Source organism: Pristiophorus japonicus, chromosome 11 (genome assembly GCF_044704955.1).
Source record: "Pristiophorus japonicus isolate sPriJap1 chromosome 11, sPriJap1.hap1, whole genome shotgun sequence".
NCBI lineage: Eukaryota > Metazoa > Chordata > Chondrichthyes > Pristiophoridae > Pristiophorus > Pristiophorus japonicus.
In genome coordinates this window covers 72,353,387-72,372,933 of record NC_091987.1, presented here as the reverse complement: position 1 = coordinate 72,372,933, position 19,547 = coordinate 72,353,387, and the positions used below count along the sequence as shown (strand labels likewise).

Below are 19,547 nucleotides of genomic sequence, written 5' to 3'. Positions count from 1 at the left end.
GCCTCGCTGCACCCATCACTGGGACCCGCAGCCTCGGAAGGTGGGGTCCTGGGTGTGCCTCGCTGCACCCCACCACTGGGACCCGCAGCCTCGGAAGGTGGGGCCCTGGGTGTGCCTTGCTGCACCACACCTCTGGAACCTGCAGCCTCGGATATTAGGAAACCATGGAATGTCCCACCAACACTCAAACCACTAGTCACGAAAGGGGCTAGCACCTCAATGGGCGGCACCTGCACCGCCACCAAAGTCAGTAAAACAGTGGGGGCTTCATCCATCTCCATCCCCTCCCCTTCCCTCTCACCCCCTTGCTCTTGGTCTGGAGGGTGGGATTGGAAGATGTTCTCCTCTACAGGCTCGTTCTTGTCTGAATCTTCTTCTGCATCGTCAGGGTTGTCCTCAAGTTCTGAAAAATATAACAGAGCCAGACAAATGGTTAGCAGCAGAGGAGGAGGCAGGGTGGGTGGCATGAGTAGACTCACACAGCGCAGGCAACAGGCTGATTTGAAGGACCATGATGAATGGTAGCATGTTGCATCAACCGAAGCGTAGTTGATGGAGACATCCCCAGGAACCGAAGCATGGCTAGCCCGCGCAGTACTTAACATTTAGCAAAGCCAGTCTGTGGAATTTGCAGGACTTACTCTTTCCCTTGAGTGTGGGCCCAGCTTGTGCAGAGGTGGTTGCTTTTGTCCAGGCAGGACCCATCAAAGCAGCAACCCTCTCTTCCAAGAGTGTCAGTGGCTGCAGATTTGCCAGACCTCCTCCTGTTCGAGTTTTTCCCTTTTATTATGTGCCATCTTCCTCTGCAAAGATAAAAATGCAACCTTTTAGAGAAGTTGTCTTTCTACTGGGTGGGACATATACAGCTGGTCACATTTATAATTGCAATTCCATTGAATAAATGAAAATATTACTTACACTAACTACTTGACCAAGGTCTTGCCACTTCTTTTTACACTGGCCTCCAGACCTTGTGGTGGTCATCATTGCATAGTAATCTTCTGCAACTTGGTTCCAGCGTTTCTTCATTTCTTTCGGTCAAACTTTTATGTGACCTCTGCTGGTGTCCAGGTCCTGCCATCTGTTCTCAATCACCGTAACTAGTGCCTCCACTGCATCCTGTAAGAAATTCTTGGTCCTTGCACCGCGCTGCATCTTGTATTGCTGCAGATCCGATTGTTCCAATGCTCTCACACAGCACTCCTTCTCACACACACAACTGGTTCTTTAAAAATGGCCGATTGCCAACCCTCTTCTTGTCGCGCATGCACAGAAGGTTCGGCATTGTTTTTTCGGCGCAGACAGCAGGCTCCACCCCCGAGGCGACTGGACACACTGCACGGCGCCAAATTTGAATTATACATCGGGGAAACTTTGGCAAAATATTTCTGGTGCATTTCAGGCCTAGAAAAATGGGCGTAACTCTGGCAATACGCTAGACAAAATTGAGCGCTAGAATGTGGGTTTTAACATAGATGCTGACATTTTTGTTTTCTCTATTTACACTCACTGTAACCTTGAGTTCAAAGCAGGTAAAGCAAAAGATTTTGGACAACATTGGAAAAATATGGTTTTTAACAGTCATGGTATGATGCTGCAGTATGAATAGAGTGCACAGTTTTGAAAATATCTCACGTGGTGCTGTGCTTCCTCATTGATTGAAATTAAAGTTTGAACGTTAAACTCACCTCTTCAATCTGAGCTGCCAGCAGGCCAGGTTCCCAGCCCTTGGCGATTTCCCGTGGCTCCTTAGGTGATTTAGGATCTTTTGCTTTCTTCGAAGGCATCTTTTACTCTTTCAGATTGTCTTGGTCAGTTACGTTTTTGCCCACTAGCCATTTGTACGACGTGATCTAGAGAGAGATTAAAAAAAAAGCCAACTGGGTTATGAAGCAGCACAATTGGCAAAATTCTACAATTTTAAATATTCCTTAAGTATTTCCCAATGTACATACAGAGACTCTGATGCCTGCCTATTAAAAATATTTTCATTCATTGTAGCATATCTGAGGTTTCACGCTGGAAAAGCACCTTTTCCTTGTGTTCATATTTGGCTCATAATTAGCATAGACCCAGTGATGAAGAGTAGAGGCTGTAGAGTGGTCCATGCTGAAATTATTTATTCTATTCCTGAAATTATCTGCTGAAAAGAAAACTGAAAAACATTAAAATAAATGCTTGCTTGGGAGGCATTTATTGTATTAATCAGCATGTTTAGACCCTACCTACAGTATACCCAAGAAGCTGTGGTGTCTGCAGAATCAAGATTGTTTCACTTGTTCTTAGAATGAACCAGGTGATCTTTTCTGACTAGACAAGCAGAATGTAAAGTTTTACTCAATAATCAAGAAAAAAATGGTGAGAGTAAATGCCCCAGCGCATTTTATAGAGGACTGGAAGTTTGAGTGTTGGTCAAAGAGCAAGAAGCTCCTGACTGCTTTAACCAATCCTTAGTCTCCTATTTGAACGAACATTATGAATAGGAGTAGGGCATTCAATACCTCAAGCCTGCTCAGTCTTTCAATTAGATCATGGCTGACCTGCACCTCAACTCCATTGACCCGCCTTTGCTCCATATCCCTTTATATCGTTACCTAACAAAAATCTATTTATCTTGGTCTTGAAAGCCCCAATTGTCCTAGCTTCCACAGCTTTGGGGGGGGGGAAATGAGTGTTACAAATTTCTACTGCACTTTGTGTGAAAAAGTGCTTCCTGATTTTGTTCCTGAATGGCCTACCTCTAATTTTAAGATTATGTTCCCTGGTTGTTGGTACCCCTACCAGACAAAACAGTTTCTATGGCCGGAATTTTCATTACCTGGGCGGGTCGAGACACAGTTCTTCTTTTCACCATGCTCTTCAGAGCGACTTTCCCTTAATGGCGCCTATTAAGGCAGGCCTGTGCATTACCTAGCCCTATTAAATGGTGCAGGTCTGATGACGTCATCGATGACTGAATTCCATCCGGGATATTTAAAGCGGCCTTGGCCACATTGCATTTGAAGGTTCATCTAGGAGTGTGCAGGCAGTGCTTTTCAGCATTTGGGTCTTTCTCAGCCTTGCACACATGGTTTCACAGAGGCAGAGGGCTGCACCCAGGTTCTCCGATGACTCCCTGCATATGCCTGTGGAGGAAGTCAGAGGAATCAGGGAGGTCCTTGCAGGGCGTTTTGTTTTACACTCTACCTTGATTCGTAGACCTCGGGGATTACAAGAAAGGACTACATGTGATGCAAAGTTTAGGCTTAACCCAACTGTCAGTTTTATTACACAAAAATTAACTAAGAATTACAGAACAAGACGTCTGAAAGAATTGACCAAAGACATACAATCACCCATCCAGTTAGTTGCTGTTAACGTAGATTGTAGGTTCGGGGTCGTTCGTTCCGTGACTGGTTGTTCCTCTTCGATGTTCCCTCTTCTGGTCATTCTCTTCTCTTCCGTTTCTTCCGTGTTCATCTGTTTCTTTTCTCTCTTTCTGAGTTGCTTCCAGCTCATGTACATATATATCCATTTTATGAATAAATGTCCCGCTGAGCTGAGGTTTCCGTTAATGTGTCTGGATCGATTTCGTTGTTTGTGGCGATTTGTTTGCCTGGCTGCGGTGATCTCCACAATTTGCACACGGAGTAGACAGGGCAAAAGATAATTCCTTATCTTAAGTGACCCGTTCTCCAAAAATGCACACCTTATGGGATCCTTTGTTGTCCTGGTTTCTTGCAGACTTGTAGTCTCTAGAGAGAACTGTTTTCCCCCCTCCAGCCAATCAATCCAGAGGCTCCTCGGTGGGATTGTATCAATCCCTTTGTTTTGATGCATAAACAGGTCTGGCTCTTGACCACAGAGATTGCTTTTAATTGGTGATGAGTCACTATCTGCCCCAGGCTGGCGCCTTTTCCTCCCTTGCTCAGTTCGCCCCAAAAGCTTGTTTTAAACCACTTTTAGTTTGTGGCCTCTTCTTGTACTTTTTGTGAAAGTGTGTAAACCTTACACTTCCCCCTTTAATGTCTCTTGTTATAAACTCAGATACATTACTCTCAGTGACTTCTTCTTTTCCATGAGCCTTTTTAAGTGTATTGCAGCCTTCAGTCAAAACTCCAGATTTCATCCTTTTTTACAAAACAGTACCTTTCCCGACAAACCAACGCTTTTTACAACAACACAATGTTCAGCCTTGATCCATCTGACTTCTGTTTTATATTTACAAACACTTTGGCCTTGGTTCATTTTAATAACCTTTCAAGATTCCCTTCCTTCATCTTTTGTTTTAACTTACAGGATAAGACAAATAAATACAACACTATTACCAACTAAACAATTACCCGTGCGTGTGATACGATTCGAACCCAAGGGATCTCAATATTGAGTCCCAAGTCCCATCATGGAGGGGCAATCATTTCCTCGATTTCCTCCCTTACTTTCTCGTTCTTTTGGTGTAACGTGAATAATGTTTGTGGGATAATTCGATGTCTTAATAGCTTGGTCAAATGTTCGGGTAACGGCGGGATATCGTATCCAAAACACGATATGTATTCCTGGAGGTTCGGTAAAGTACCATTGACTGTGATACTTATGTGTTTGGGGTCTGAGATAGGAACTATGGGCTAGACTTTCCACTCGGTGGCTAAGGCCCCAAAAAATGGGCCTTGTTCCAGCGATGTGGGACGTCTCGGCCTTGCTGATCGCCGGCACAAAGCCCATTTTTTTTTTTTTGCGATTTTCCACTCGGCCTTACCCAGATGATGTCAAGTGGGCGGTGATTTTTCGGCGATCTCACGATCGCCCACCAAAAACGGAAGTAAAAAAAAAAGGCTTCCCTAGCAAAACTATTCTGCGCATGTGTGGGATTTTTTTTTTTGGTTGAGTTTCTTTGCCGTGTTTTGAGAGGTCAGGGGTCATCACACATGCTCAGAAGGCACAGGAGGGTCAGAGAGAGAGAGGAGACAGAGCGAGTGAAGGAAGGCAGAGAGGCTGAGGAGATTTGTTGGGCTGGTTGGATTATATTGAGATAAAAAATAGTTCTTTTGACTTATAAAAATTTATATTCTTTTACTTCTCATTGTTGAAAGTTCAGAAATTATTTGTAAAATATAATATTAAATTATATATATCTATACTTTAAAATGGAGGGTGAAACGGAAAGAAAAAGGGCAAAACCCTTCAGCGAGGAGGCCAACGAGGCTCTTGTTAATATTGTACAGGGCAGGAACGACTTGACACAGGGTGGGCATGGGAAACCTCCACCCCGTGCGTAACAAAAAATCTGTCAGGAGATTGCCGATGTTGTGACATTGGCATCAAATGAGACAAGGACACCTGACCAGTGGCGGAAAAGGTGGAACTGCTTGTTGGCAGCAGCCAGAATAAGTTGCATGTTAGATTTTAAATGTTATATATGTAATATTTTAATGATGCATGCAAATTTTAAGTGGAAGCTTGAATTTAATTTCTTTATTGTATTAATTAAATTATGAATTAATTTATGCATCCTAACAGTAAGTTGAATTTTATATTGATGAAATATTGTTCATATGCAATGCAATGCAAATTTCTAATCGAACATTGCATCTCCAGCATCGAATTTAAGTCTGTCATTCTTAAATGTTTATTACCAAGTACATTAGCTTATGCCATGATATCTTCTTCTGCAAATGAGAAGAGAACAATCAACCGCTCCGAGCAGAGGAGGATGGGGGACGGCTCTGCTCAGCTCCAGCCGCTGTCGGAATATGAGGAGCTTGCGGTCGCTTTAGTGGGACATGACAGCCGTTCGGTCACGACCAGTGGTGTGGCCGAACCCACCCTCGAGTCTTGTGAGTAATGGGAACTATCCAATGTGTCAAACATTATTAAAGACATTTGAAAAATCTCTCTTAGTTACGCATGTAATGTCCTGTAATTATAATGCAATATACTTTTGATGTACTCTTGATGTACGAATGTCATGGCAGCCCTGGTGAACCCTTGTACATATGGGGTACTGAAAACTATTGTTAGGTTATGGGTTATTGAGAAATATTGATATGTAATGTTTCCTATTAATGATCACCGTTAATGTCCTAATAAGTTGTTTAGAAATGTCATTCGTCTTTTTAAGGTCAACCTGATAAGGTTGTCTCACTGGAGCCATCCACTCCTCCTGCACCAGTAGCAGCAGCAACCACCTCGGAGGAGGAAGAGTTAGAAGATGAAACAATAATTAGTGTGGAGGAAGAGGAAGCAAACATTTTTTTGGGGGGGGGGTGGGTGGAGAACCTGCGGTCATCTCTATTGAGAGATGGATGAGGAACCCGGACCAAGCAGCGTGCAGGTGGCAATGCCAAGGCGCGACATTTTGCACACGCCGACCCCATGGAGGTTGGGTTAGCGAGGTGAGCAAGCCTACCTCGAACAGGCAGACGGAGTGCTTGATATCCTTGTGCAGGGAGACAGTTGCGACCTTATCCAGGGGTTCGAGGGTTTCTCCACAAACTGGAGCCAGTTCTCCACTAACTAGAACCAGTTCCCAACAACCTGGAGCCAGTTCAGCACGAACTTCTCCAACTGGTCTTCTGTGCAAACGGAGATTGCACGGGAGACGTTCGAGGCAATATGTGAACAGACCGCCGCGACCAATGCCCTTCGGCATGCATTGCGGCTGGACACGGCGCTGCACCCCAAGGTATTGTGTCGGCTCGCAGCGAGACCAGAGCACGCAAGCGAGTACAGAGGACACAGTTCCTCCTGACTCAGAAATGGAGCCTCAGGCTTCTGCATCCACTCCGTCACCGCCACCACGGCAGGAAGTCTTGCCGTCCCACGCTGCACACCACTTCGTGTCGGTTTGTGTAGACCAAAACGGGCGGGTGGGGTAAGATCACGGGGTGGGACAGGACCTGGAGGGAAATGTGGCCGCAGGTAGGGAGGGGGGTGTGTTTTCAATTTCATTGGTAAATTGTTAAATGTTTTGTTTATGGTTGTTTAACGTTTTGTTCATGGTTGTTTGGGGTTTGGGGGAAGGGTTGGGGGGGGGGGGGGGAAGGTGGGGGAGGGTGTTGTTAACTAATTTTTTTTTAATTCATTCGTTGTGTTAATAAATTTTTTTAATTGAATTCAACAATTGCTGTGCCTTCTCTCTTAGTTACATTAAGGCTAACATTTTCATAGAACATATTTACAGTTGTTCATCATTATTTGTTCAGTCTTTTATTATAGCCGTACTTTACTTAAACTTTACTTAAAGTAAGCATTAATGCCACGCTAGTGCAGGCAAGACAAAAATGAAACCCCACGCAAATGAAACTTTTGATTAACTGTAACTGTAAATGAAAATGTGAATATCCACAATGTAGGTTCATGGAAAGCATTCATATGAGCTGTGACTCAACAGCTTAGCAGCCGTGTAACTGCCACTGGGTATTGGTCTTTGAGAGGGGGGTGGTGATACCAGTGCTAGATCGTCAGGCTGATTGCCCTCCCCTAGGTACTCGCCTGCCTCCTCTTCCGTCTCTTCCTCCTCTTCAACCTCACCGGCTGGCTCTTCTGTCTCCCCTCCTTCTGGAGATGGACCTGCAGCCCGATCTGGCATTACTTGTCCTCTCCTTATAGCTAGGTTTTATGCAGCATGCAACACACCACAATAAACTCAGCGACCTGGTCAGGGTGATACTGTAGGCTGCCACCAGAATGATCCAGGCATCTGAAGCACTGCTTTAGAACTCCAATTGTCTTTTCAATGATGTTGCGAGTCGCTATGTGACTTTCATTATAACGCTTCTCTGCTTCAGTGATGGGATTGCGCAGAGGGGTCATGAGCTAACTGGCAAGTCCATATCACTTATCCCCAAGCATCCAACCATGACCTTCTGGCTGATTGACAAACAGGTCAGGGATAGCACTCTCACGTAGGATGTGCGCATCATGGATGCTGCCAGGAAATGTAGCATTTACTGTCATGATTATTTGGTTGTGGTCAACAAGCTGCACATTTAGGGAATGGAACCCCTTCCTGTTACGAAACACCTCTGCGTTTTTTAAGGGGACTTTCAGGGCAATGTGCGTGCAGTCTATTGCTCCCTGTACCTTGGGGAAGTATGATATCCTGTAGAAACCCAAAGCCCTCTCGGTCTGTGCCTCCCTGGTCATTGGGAAGCTTATGAAGTCCATCCCGTGAGCGTAAAGGGCTTCAGTAACCTGTCGAATGCAGCAGTGTGTGGCGTGCTAAGAGATAGCTGAAGCCTGAAAAGATCCCGATGCGTAGAAGGCTAGGGCAGCAGTAACCTTCACCTCAACGGACGGTGCGGTTCTTCTGATGGTGCTGGAAGGCTGCAGATCCCCTTGACGAGTTGGCATATCTCATCGATGACCTCCTTCCAGAATTGCAGCCTCCTAAGACAAGCGTTTTCAGACAAGTTGAGGTAAGATTGTTTTTCCAAGTACCTTCATTGACTGTACGGTCGCCTTCTCTGTCTTCGTCTCTCTTTACGCATTACTCTGCCACCTCTTCGATTGATCCTTTCAGTAACCAGCGTGTGAGCAGTTACAAGTAATGACAGGGAAAGCATAGGCCCCATCACTATCAATAATTACTTTCACTAAATTAAACTAATCTCTCTACTCTCTAATCACTGTACTCTCTGTACTGTATACCAGTCAGTCTAATAGGCCCCAACAATATCAATAATTATTTTCACTATCTAGAAAAGTACTTTCCACCAAAAAAATGCCTATACAATAGCTACTATCAATATATATACCCTAATATTCTGGGTTGATCTATCTATAAATAACTCAACTATTTAGCTCCTTCTTTTCTGTTGCCTCCACCCTTCCTCCGATCTTCAAAATGGCGTCCATAGTGCCCATTTCCTTCTGTTAAGTCCAGGAAAAGCAACTATTTCTCAGTCTTCTTTTCGGCCTTGCATCAGCCCAGCGAAGTGCAGGCTAGGTGCCGAAACGTGGATGGGCCTTGTGTGGGCGATCAGTTCGGCGATCATTTCAGCAAAGTGAGCCAAAACTTGGGCACCTGTTTTTCTAACGATGTTTTGGGCCTAGTTTCCACTTTTTCCTTAAAATGGGCGATAGAGGTCCGTTTTGGGCGATAGATGGGCCTTAGATGGGTGAAGTGGAAAGTCTAGCCCTATCCTTTCTTGTGCTATTAATGTCTCTACCTGGGGTTTGAAATAAAAGGTAGAATCTGTTACTGGACACCAAGTGTCCTGGTGTACTCCATACCGACTCTCGCTGGTGGTGACACAGTATGTCCCATTTCCCTTGTACGCAACCTGTGGCGGGACATGGTCGTAAGCCGTCACTTCCATCATAGAGTCTTATAGGCTGTCCGTCCTCGTACTTGAACCCACATACCGGCCGGTCGAAAGGATTCAGATGATAGGGGCACAATACCACATGTGTACCTCCTCTCTGACATCCCTCCAGACTAGCAGCGGTTATTGAGTCTCCCAATTTTACTACATACTGAGGGGTTTTATGATGCTTCACAAGTACCCCATTCCGAATTACCCCAATGTTTTCCACACGGTATATCATAGCGACTGATCCATCACTAAGCACTATCATCAGTAATCTACCGTGGCCCTCAATGAGTTATCGGGTTTCTTTACTGGCCATAGGGGTGAGTTTACGTGTGTGGCTATGGTCCTCAACACCCCTTGATCCACCAGGGAATGTATAGCAGTTTCTAAATCCCGGGAAAATTATACTGTTTCTGGGGCCATGTCATTGGATCCCCGTCTACCTTCACCTCTACCCCAGTTACTCTCCCGCAATCATGCTTGTGCGTTGCAAATGCATCCATATTCTCCCATGCATGCCCTTGATACCTGGCCAGAATATTATCGACTAATCTTTCTAAGTCATAACTCTCTTTCGGCTTCATCGTGCAAGTGCTGCCTTTGTCTGTACTGTCCCTGGGAATCACTACAATCTCACCCATCCTATCTGCATCAACTGCCCTCTATAGACAATTGTTCTTCATATCCACTATGGCGTGGTGTGCCAACATGTAGTCGGCCCCGAGAACTCCCGAACCGGGCTGTTCCCACTTCATTAAAATGCATTCCCACTTTGTTGTGTTAGGTCCTAACTCTATGGTTAAGGGTTTCGACACTGCCCCAGCCTGCTCATTATCCGTAAAACCCGCCAGTGTAAATGGGACTCCGCTCGACCATGGGGAAGTGGTCGGATTCAGTGAGTGGACAACCATGCCAGAAGCTCTGGTATCTACTAGGAACCTTCCTGCTTCCACCTTCACATCCACACATGGCCTGCCCCACTCATTATAGATGAGCGGACACAGGTACTCTGGCTGGGCGCAATGTTAAAGTGGGGGCGCCGATTTTTCTCCCACTCCAGCGTCCAGCTTTCCTCCATCCGTGCCCACAACCTGCTGTAATGCAGCCACTAAAACCTGCACTGGGTCGTCGGCTACCTTCCTTTGGCCTTTTTCTGCCTCAGCACCCTGGTACCCTGGCTTCCCTCCTCTTAAGAGTCTACAATCCTTGCTCCAGTGTTCCAACTTCCCACAATTAAAACACCCTCTGAATCGACCTGCATTACCTCTCTCTTGTCTCCGTTCACTCTTTGTTCTAACCTCCCCTTTTAGTTTCTCCTCTTCTCCTTGTCTGGATTTAAAAGCTAGTGTTAACCTTCTCAATACCCCTGCCTCAGTATTCTGGAGATCGTCTGGGTCAAACCATGCTTCGACCCTGGCTCTGAGCCGTGGCAAGCCATTAGTCATTATGGTTTCTGGGTTCCCCTATTAAGTCAGCCCGTATCAGATTTCCTCCAGTGGCCCTTAAATAAATAGGCCAGTCTGTCTGCAAATGTATCGGGTGATTAGTTTACTTAATGCCTAGTCTGTTCTACTTGCCAGAACGGACTACCTTGACTGTACCCGAGCGCTGCCAAGATTTCCTCCTTTAAGCCCTGTGGGGTTTCTCCACCTAACTTGGTGGCTGTTGACAAACTCTGATATAGCTTCCCTTCCAGGGAGAGCAGTGTTAACTTCACTATCTCCTCCTCGCTGCAGTTATTGATATCCCTTATCTGCTCTATATTGGCAAAATGAATGGAGACATCCCCTCCTTGCTTTAATTTTGCCATACCCATCAGCATCTCCTGCAGCTGAAGCGGTGTGTATGGAATCACATAGTCACTCTGTAATGGTGCCGGACCACCATTTGGTTGGGGTGAGCCGAATTTCTGCTGTCTCAAGGGACACATTGGTTTCAGGGGTCCCGGTGCCTCAGGAGCCGGCCGATGCTCTCTATACTCGGGCCCATCGTCTGACTCTTTCCCCTCTGGATCCCCAACTTCCTCGCCTCCTTCTGGTGCCATGAGACAAACCATCCCTTTGGCCCTGTCTAACTTTGCCGTTAATTGGCGGATCTTTTCTTTACAAGGTCCGTGATCTGTCCTCTCGAAACCTTGTTTCTGCGCTACCTGATATGGTGTCAATTTTCTTAGCTGTTCTTCTGCCTCTTTGGCCCTCGCTAAGTGCCTTTCACTTTGTTCAATGTGTGGCTGCTGCTGCCTTTTGCACTCGGTCACCTAGCACTGCAAATATTCGAGGTGATTACGCGCCATTTCTTCCTTAATACCTTGGTCCTGCTTTTCTTTCACAAAACTGCTTACCTTACCTTTTGATTTCTTATTCATCTCCTCCAGCTGTCCTACTTTTTCTCTTAACAGTTGTGTCTGCTTCTGCAGGCACATGAGCCAAATCGCCTTCTCTTTTGACCCTTTGTGGTTACTACTATCCACTCTGCCGCTTTTTCCTGCGGATCCCCAGAGTGTAGCATTTCTCTTGCTCAAGGCTCTGAAATGTCCAGTTTGTTGCATATATATGCAACTACCTTAGCCACCATGGACTTCCTACGACTGCTCTTAGCTGCGGGCTCTACCGCGTTTTGCTGCGGGGAGTCCATTTCCAGTGCCTCTGGCTGAGAAATATTCCCTGACTACCTTGGTCTCCTGAGACCACCTCGCAGTGACCTGCGGTTACTGTTACTCAGGCTATCCTAGTCGACCCGAGGTTACTCCAGCCTGTCCGAGATTGTTTCTCTCCTTTGGCTGCCCTAGCTGCCCTTGAGATTACCCCTGGTCTCTGAGACCCCTTCGCAGACTACCCGCGATTACTTCTTTCGGTAGCTACCCTAGTCAGCCGGAGCTCTTCGGCTACCCTAGTCGCCCTGGAGAGTACTTTGGTCTCCGAGACCCCTTCGCAAACTACCCGCAATTACTTCTGGCCTTTCTCTGTGACTACCTCAGTCAACCGAGATTACTCCAGCCTGTCAGAGACTGTTTCTCTCCTCTGGCTGCCCTGGCCATCCGTGAGATTACCTCTGGCCTCCCCGAGACCCCTTCGCAAACTACCCGCGATTACTTCTTTCGGTAGCTATCCTAGTCAGCCAGAGCTCTTCGGCTACCCTAGTCGCCCTGGAGAGTACTTTGTCTCCGAGACCCCTTCGCAAACTACCTGCGATTCTTTTTTTCGGTGGCTACCCTAGTCAACCCAGGATTACTCCAGCCTACCCCAAGACTGTTTTCCTTCCTTCTCTGGTTGCCTTAGCCGCCCTTGAGATTCCTTTCTTTCGACGACTACCTTAACCGACCTGAGACTTAACCAAGCCTCCCTAGGGTTTCTTGCCTTTGATTTGTGTCCATGATCCTATTCCAAACTCCGAGGTCCTGCCCCAGTCGCCATTTTCTGTAGGGTGTTTTGTTTTACACTCTACTTTGATTCATAGACCGCGGGAATTACAGGAAAGGACTACACGTGACGCAAATTTTAGGCTTAACCCAAATGTCAGTTTTATTATGCAAAAACTAAGAATTACAGAACAAGACTTCTGAGAGAATTGACCAAAGTCATACAATCACCCGTCCAGTTAGTTGCTGTTATCATAGATTTTAGGTTCGTGGTCGCTGGTTCAGTGATCGGTTGTTCCTCTTCGATGTTCCCCCTTCTGGTCGTTCTCTTCTCTTCCGTTTCTTCCATGTTCTTCCGTTCATTTTTCTCTCCTTCTCAGCTGCTTCCATCACTTTACTCTCCCACAGGGCCATCAAGAGCTCCCCCCACCCCTACTGTCCAGGTGGACGAGGAAGATAACTCCTCAGAGGAGTCTCCAGCCTCTGAAAGTGCACTGCCACCAGACCTAAGCCCACCCAGAACCAGTGCAGATATGCACAACTGGTAAATCCTACGCGACAAAGTAGTGCTGTCACCTGGTGTCTCACAAGTGAGCAAGAGATGGTGGAGACAGGGACAGCAGTGGAGACTCCTCGCTGGAGGGCACAGGATGCTCCCATCTCTGCTCCGCTGCATTCTGAGCCTCGGGGGCCATCCAGAAAAAGGGCGATCCTGGATGTGAAGGACAGGTTTTGTGACTGCACTGTCCGCAATGTGTCGAGAATGGAGGAGTCCATCTCCAACATGAGCACCACTGCGTTGCAGGCGATGGCGACTGTATGCTCTTCCATGGAAAGGATGGCCACCTGCATGGAGCAGCTAATGCGCCATTCACATGAGCACATGCTATCAATGGAGAACAGATGGCAGAGGCTCATAGACCTCCACTCTAGGAGGGACACCAATGTAGACTTGGATTCTCATGGCCCCATTGTTGTGCAGCAAGGTGTTCTCCAGCTCCTGGCTAGTAAGGAAGTCCAGGTGGCCCATGAGAGGGATGATGGTGAGAGGGGACATAGAAGTGGGGGCGCCTCTCACTTCTCCCATGTTGCCTCCCCTTCAGTCAGAGCCCCAGATGCCTCCCGAGATCGCAATGGCCGAGTATGCTCCTGCAGTCGCAGGAGGAGCAGATTTTGGCGGGGCCATCAGAGGCTCCCAAACCCAGTGGATGTTTGCCAAATGTGTCTAAGCAGTCGCAGCAGGCTACCTCTACCTCTGCTGAAGCCACAGACATTGCATCTCATAGAAGCACGCTTAAGCGAAAAATGACAACACAAGTAGATGCACAAGGGTAAGCACATGGATGTTTAAAGAAGTGTTTCTGTTAAGGTTCCTTTAGTCTTATGTCACAGATAAAACTATTTATTTTCACCACTTTCTGATCATGCCCAATTTTGTCTGCTACTTTGGAAGTGGCTTAGTGAGTTAAAGTGAATGGTGAGACATAACATTACCTCCAGCAATGGGGGTCAGTATGAAAGGAATGGCTTGGTCATTGATGGTCTGCTTTATGGTGTTGTTGGGGTCGGGGGGGGGGGGGTGTGGTGGGGGTAAAACCTGGCACAGTATGTGGCAGCCATATGGGTGTAATGCAGGAGACGAAGTAAATCTGGCCATGATGAGGCCATCCCTGGCCTCCCAGGCAGCAATGTGCTTATGTGCTTGGTGCAATCTGAACCACAGGTCCTCCTCCTTTTCTTCCAGTTAATGCCCCTCCTTCGCTGTGCGCTCTGCTCCTCATTGCAGTGCTAATCCTCTCTGCTGCATTATGTTGTGCAGCGTGCAGAAGACGACATCGATGATTGTTGGGGCTCATCCTGATCCGATTCTGAAGACCAAGATGAGACAGTATAATCGACACCCATGCTGATGTAATTGATGGCAGATCAAGTAGAGATCAGAGAAGCAATCTGTCTATGGTGTGATAAGTAGTAACAATGAGGTGGGAGTGATTTCCAAATTTGCACAAAAGACTTGCAAAGTGTAGACACTTAAATCTGGGCTGAAAATGCACTCAGCAACAGCATTTCCCTTAGGAAAGTAAGTAGGTGTCAGGTGTCAGTATTTATTGTGCTTTCCATGCTCTGCATTAATGACCTTGATCAATGGCTGCTGAACTTCCACCTCCATAGACTGACGTGGTTCCCTAGCTGCGTGATTCCCGTGATCATGCAGTGAAATTCAAAAGATTTGGTTATGAACACGGTCTGACAATAAGGTATTAATGAGCTAAATTAGGTCAGTTGCCTCTGCCATTCGGGTTGCTGCCACACTGACAAATGCGCCCGTTAAAGGTGCGAGGAGGCGGGTCCCCGACCCGCTCTGATTTATTTCCACTATTACTCTTGATCCGCCTCCAAACCTGCATGCACGGCAGCATGGAAATTCCAGCCGACGTCTCTACCCTATTATTTCCTTTTAACACATCAATCAGGTCACACCTCAATCTTCTACACTCAAGGGAATACAAGGCAAGTTTATGCAACCTATTGTCATAATTTACCTCCCGTGAGCCCTGGTATAATTCTGGTGAATAAACCATGCAGAAATATTCTTTGTAACTATTAGAGAATGCTCCATCAATTATTTTATACCCTGTATGCTATTTAAAATCACAGCTCGGTCCACTCTCCAGCCTGCAGCAACAGTTACACAATTACTAAGTTGGTACAGTTAATTCCAAATTTAATATTTTTTGTCAGTAAATAAAAATTTTAAATCACCAATTATTTCCCATCTATATCTATCATGTTTATTGCTGTAATCTGAATAATTGTAGCTATTTACTCCAATTAAAGAGCATCATTGGGACTTTCAAGTTGTTGGAAAAGCTGTGGCTCTTGGTTTACTGACAGCTAATGTAATGGTGTAAATCTGTGACCGGAAGATATAAATCTTTTTTTAAATAATTGGTAGGAGGTTTATAGGGGATTTGAGGGAAAATTTCTTCACCCAGAGAGTGGTGGGGTCTGGAACTCACTGCTTGAAAGGGTGTTAGAGGCAGAAACCCTCACCACATTTAAAAAGTACTTGGATGTGCACTTGAAGTGCTGTAACTTACAGGGCTACGGACCGAGAGCTGGAAAGTGGGATTAGGCTGGATAGCTTTGGCGGCCAGCACGGACACGATGGGCCGAAATAGCCTCCTACCATGCTGTAAATTTCTATGATTCTATCTCATTCTATTACTTGTGTGTGGTACTCATCATGATTAAATCATCATGGCAAAAACAATCCTGATTTCTCCGAGGCTCTATTTCTCCCTCAGATTATGTTGATTCTCTAATAAATGTATTACTTCCTGGATTATCTATTTTGCCCTATTTGCAGTCCAAATCATCTCAACAATGTATCAAACTACAAAAAGATAAAGGTGATGACACAATTCAACTTTTGAACATCTTCTATTATCTTCAAAAATATGAAGGAAATTGTGGAACAGAAAATTATGGCTAATATTTCAGTGAATTAGTGATAATACATTACAACGTCTACTGTTTCTATACACAGTGGCGATATGAGGAATTGAGTTGTAAAGCAAAACAGGAGACTGCAGAGCATACATACAGTGATACTATAAATAAGAACAGAAGAAATAGGAGCAGGAGTAGGTCATACAACCCCTCGAGCCTGCTCCGCCATTCAATACGATCATGGCTGATCCAATCATGGACTCAGCTCCATTTCCCCGCCCGCTCCCCATAACCCCTTATCGTTTAAGAAACTGTCTATTTCTGTCTTAAATTTATTCAATGTCCCAGCTTCCACAGCTCTCTGAGGCATATTCCACAGATCCACAACCCTCAGCGAAGAAATTTCTCCTCATCACAGTTTTAAATGGGCGTCCCATTATTCTAAGATCATGTCCTCTAGTTCTAGTCTCCCCTATCAACGGAAACATCTTCTCTGCATCCACCTTGTCAAGCCCCCTCATAACCTTATACGTTTCAATAAGATCACCTCTCATTTTTCTGAATTCCAATGAGTCGAGGCCTAACATACTTAACCTTTCCTCATAAGTCAAATCCTCAAATCCGGAATCAGCCTTGTGAACCTTCTCTGAACTGCCTCCAAAGCAAGTATATCCTTTCATAAATATGGAAACCAAAATTGCACACAGTATTCCAGGTGTGGCCTCACCAATACCCTGTATAACTGTAGCAAGACTTCCCTGCTTTTATACTCCATCCCCTTTGCAATAAAGGCCAATATTCCACTGGCCTTCCTGATCACTTGCTGTACCTGCATACTGTCCTTTTGTGTTTCATGCACAAGTACCCCCAGCTGTACTGCAACACTTTGCAATCTTGCTCCATTTAAATAATAACTTGCTCTTTGATTTTTTTCTGCCAAAGTGCATGACCTCACACTTTCCAACATTATACTCCATCTGCCAAATTTTTGCCCACTCACTTAGCCTATGTCCTTTTGCAGATTTTCTGTGTCCTCCTCACACATTGCTTTTCCTCCCATCTTTATATCATCAGCCAACTTGGCTATGTTACACTCAGTCCCGTCTTCCAAGTCGTTAATATAGATTGTAAATAGTTGGGGTCCCATAATTCCCTGCGGCACCCCACTAGTTACTGATTGCCAACCAGAGAATGAACCATTTATCCCGACTCTCTGTTCTCTATTAGTTAGCCAATCGTCTATCCATACTAATATATTACCCCCAACCCCGTGAACTTTTATCTTGTGCAGTAACCTTTTATGTGGCACCTTGTCAAATGCCTTCTGGAATTCCAAATACACCACATCCACTGGTTCCCCTTTATCCACCCAGCTCATCACATCCTATGTTCCAGTTATTCTATAAGTTTGTTTGCAAACATATTCTGGTACACATGAAGCGGTACAAAGCATTTAAATGATGATGCTAGGTGTCACCTACAGGCAGATGGTGGGCACTGGTGTAAACAATTCAGTTTACTTCAAAAGAAACGGCATAGAAATCAGTCTACAGAAATAATTGTTATTCTGTTGAAAAAATATTTAAAACTCACGTTTAAATTTACAGTTTAAAAATATATTCGAACCATCAGAACCCTTTTCACAATAAAAACAATTAAAAAGAATTATGATTTACATTCTTTTCAGTCCAGTTATTTGATTCAGTGAGTATTTCTGTTTAAGCAGTGAGCACTGGAAGGGTTGGTTCTCAGTTCAGGGGGTTGTTGAGCCCAACAACACGAGAGAACAGCAGTGGGTTTAGGACTGCATTTATTCTCATCTTAATTCAGCTCCGAACAGTTGGCTAACTCCCGCCAGCTATGGATTCAACAAAAATGCCACCAATTAAACAAAAGTATTTTGTAAAGCAAGCAGAAGTGAATGAAAGAAAAGTTATGTTTACTAACTTAAAAAAAAAAGACCTGATGCTGAAAGTTTTTTGTGAAATGAACCTGAAAATGTTAATTTCTCTTGTTCTACTGTTGAATAACGTGATCCAAGAGTTAATGAACTCTGCCACTAGGTGGTGTTGTAAACTCACTGATTAAAATATAGTGAATGGTGGATGGGGTAAAGTAGCAGTTTGCAATGACATTTCCAAAGCAACTTTAATGTACTCGCATTACTCATGAAAGTGTTGTTTTCTAAAAGTCCTCAGTCATCATCATCATAGGCAGTCCCTCGAAATCGAGGATGGTTTGCTTCCACTCTCAAAGTGAGTTCTCAGGTGACTGAACAGTCCAATACAGGAATTACAGTCTCTGTCACAGGTGGGGCAGACAGTCATTGAAGGGGGTGGATGGGGAGTCTGGTTTGCCACACGCTCCTTCCGCTGCCTGCGCTTGTTTTCTGCATGCTCTCAGCGACGAGACTCGAGATGCTCAGCGCCCTCCCAGATGCTCTTCCTCCACTTAGGGCAGTCTTTAGCTAGGGATTCCCAGGTGTCGGTGGGGATGTTGCACTTTATCAAGGCGGCTTTGAGGGTGTCCTTGAAACATTTCCTCTGCCTGCCAGGGGATCGCTTGCCGTGTAGGAGTTCCGAGTAGAGCGCTTGCTCTGGGAGTCTTGTGTCGGGCATGCGAACAATGTGGGTTGTGGTGTATGAAATTATACAATGAACTCCGTACTGTGAGCCAGTGACCAGGTGTAACCCGGTCAGTCTTTAATGGCTTCCAGAAATTCAGGTTATACACCGGGCCCAGCACGAATGTACCTATGATCCTAGGACCTCCGACAGTAGTGCCCCCTGTTGGTGGGCAGACCTTATGTACATACATTACATCATTTCCCCCCTCCCCCCCTGTTCTTGGCACAAGTCCATATTATAAGTTCAGACGGTCCGGAGCCCTTCGCTCCCTGGTTGACCGTCTCAGTGCAATCCCAGTGCTTTCCGGCTTGGGGCCGGGTGTTGACCACAGTGGTTTCTTCTGATGGCTGGACGTGAGTTGGTTGGTCGTCTAAGCTCGCTTCTTCCAACTGTTACGGTTCGTCAGTGTGTCTTAGCTTGATTTGATCAATGTGTTTCCTGCACATCGGCCCATTCTTGTGCTTAACCATTTCTATATGCATTACTGGTAGAATTATTTTCCACGATTGTCATTACGGTCAGAAGAATCTTTACTGCCTTCCTTTTTTAAATTATGCTTTTTATTTTAGGCTCAATGCCTCATTCTTTAGTCAAGAGAGTGGATAGGTGAACTCCTTTTAAGTCTTTGGCACTGTCACCCTGTACAGTAGCTAATTGGTGTGCAAGACTAGCACAGGATCAATCATCTATGAATCGTCCTCTCGCTAAACAAGTGTCTGACTTCCGTTTGGTTCTTTGTCTCATTGACCTTACAACTCACTGCAGGATAAACTGAGTGCATGTGCTTTCACATTGTGACAATATACGTTGGTACAT

General features: G+C 45.5%; 1 protein-coding gene across 6 annotated transcripts in view; it reads right to left on the bottom strand.

Moving 5' to 3' along the window:
• The window catches only part of spag17 (sperm associated antigen 17), a 564,758-nt gene that overhangs the window by 534,651 nt on the left and 10,560 nt on the right, over positions 1 to 19,547 (bottom strand). For all 6 annotated transcript variants that reach the window (XM_070893521.1, XM_070893526.1, XM_070893524.1 and 3 more), the window contains exon 2: positions 1,689 to 1,853. In XM_070893521.1, coding sequence (XP_070749622.1) covers positions 1,689 to 1,787 — 99 coding nt within the window. In that variant the 5' untranslated portion in view covers positions 1,788 to 1,853. The remainder of the gene's footprint in view (positions 1 to 1,688; positions 1,854 to 19,547) is intronic.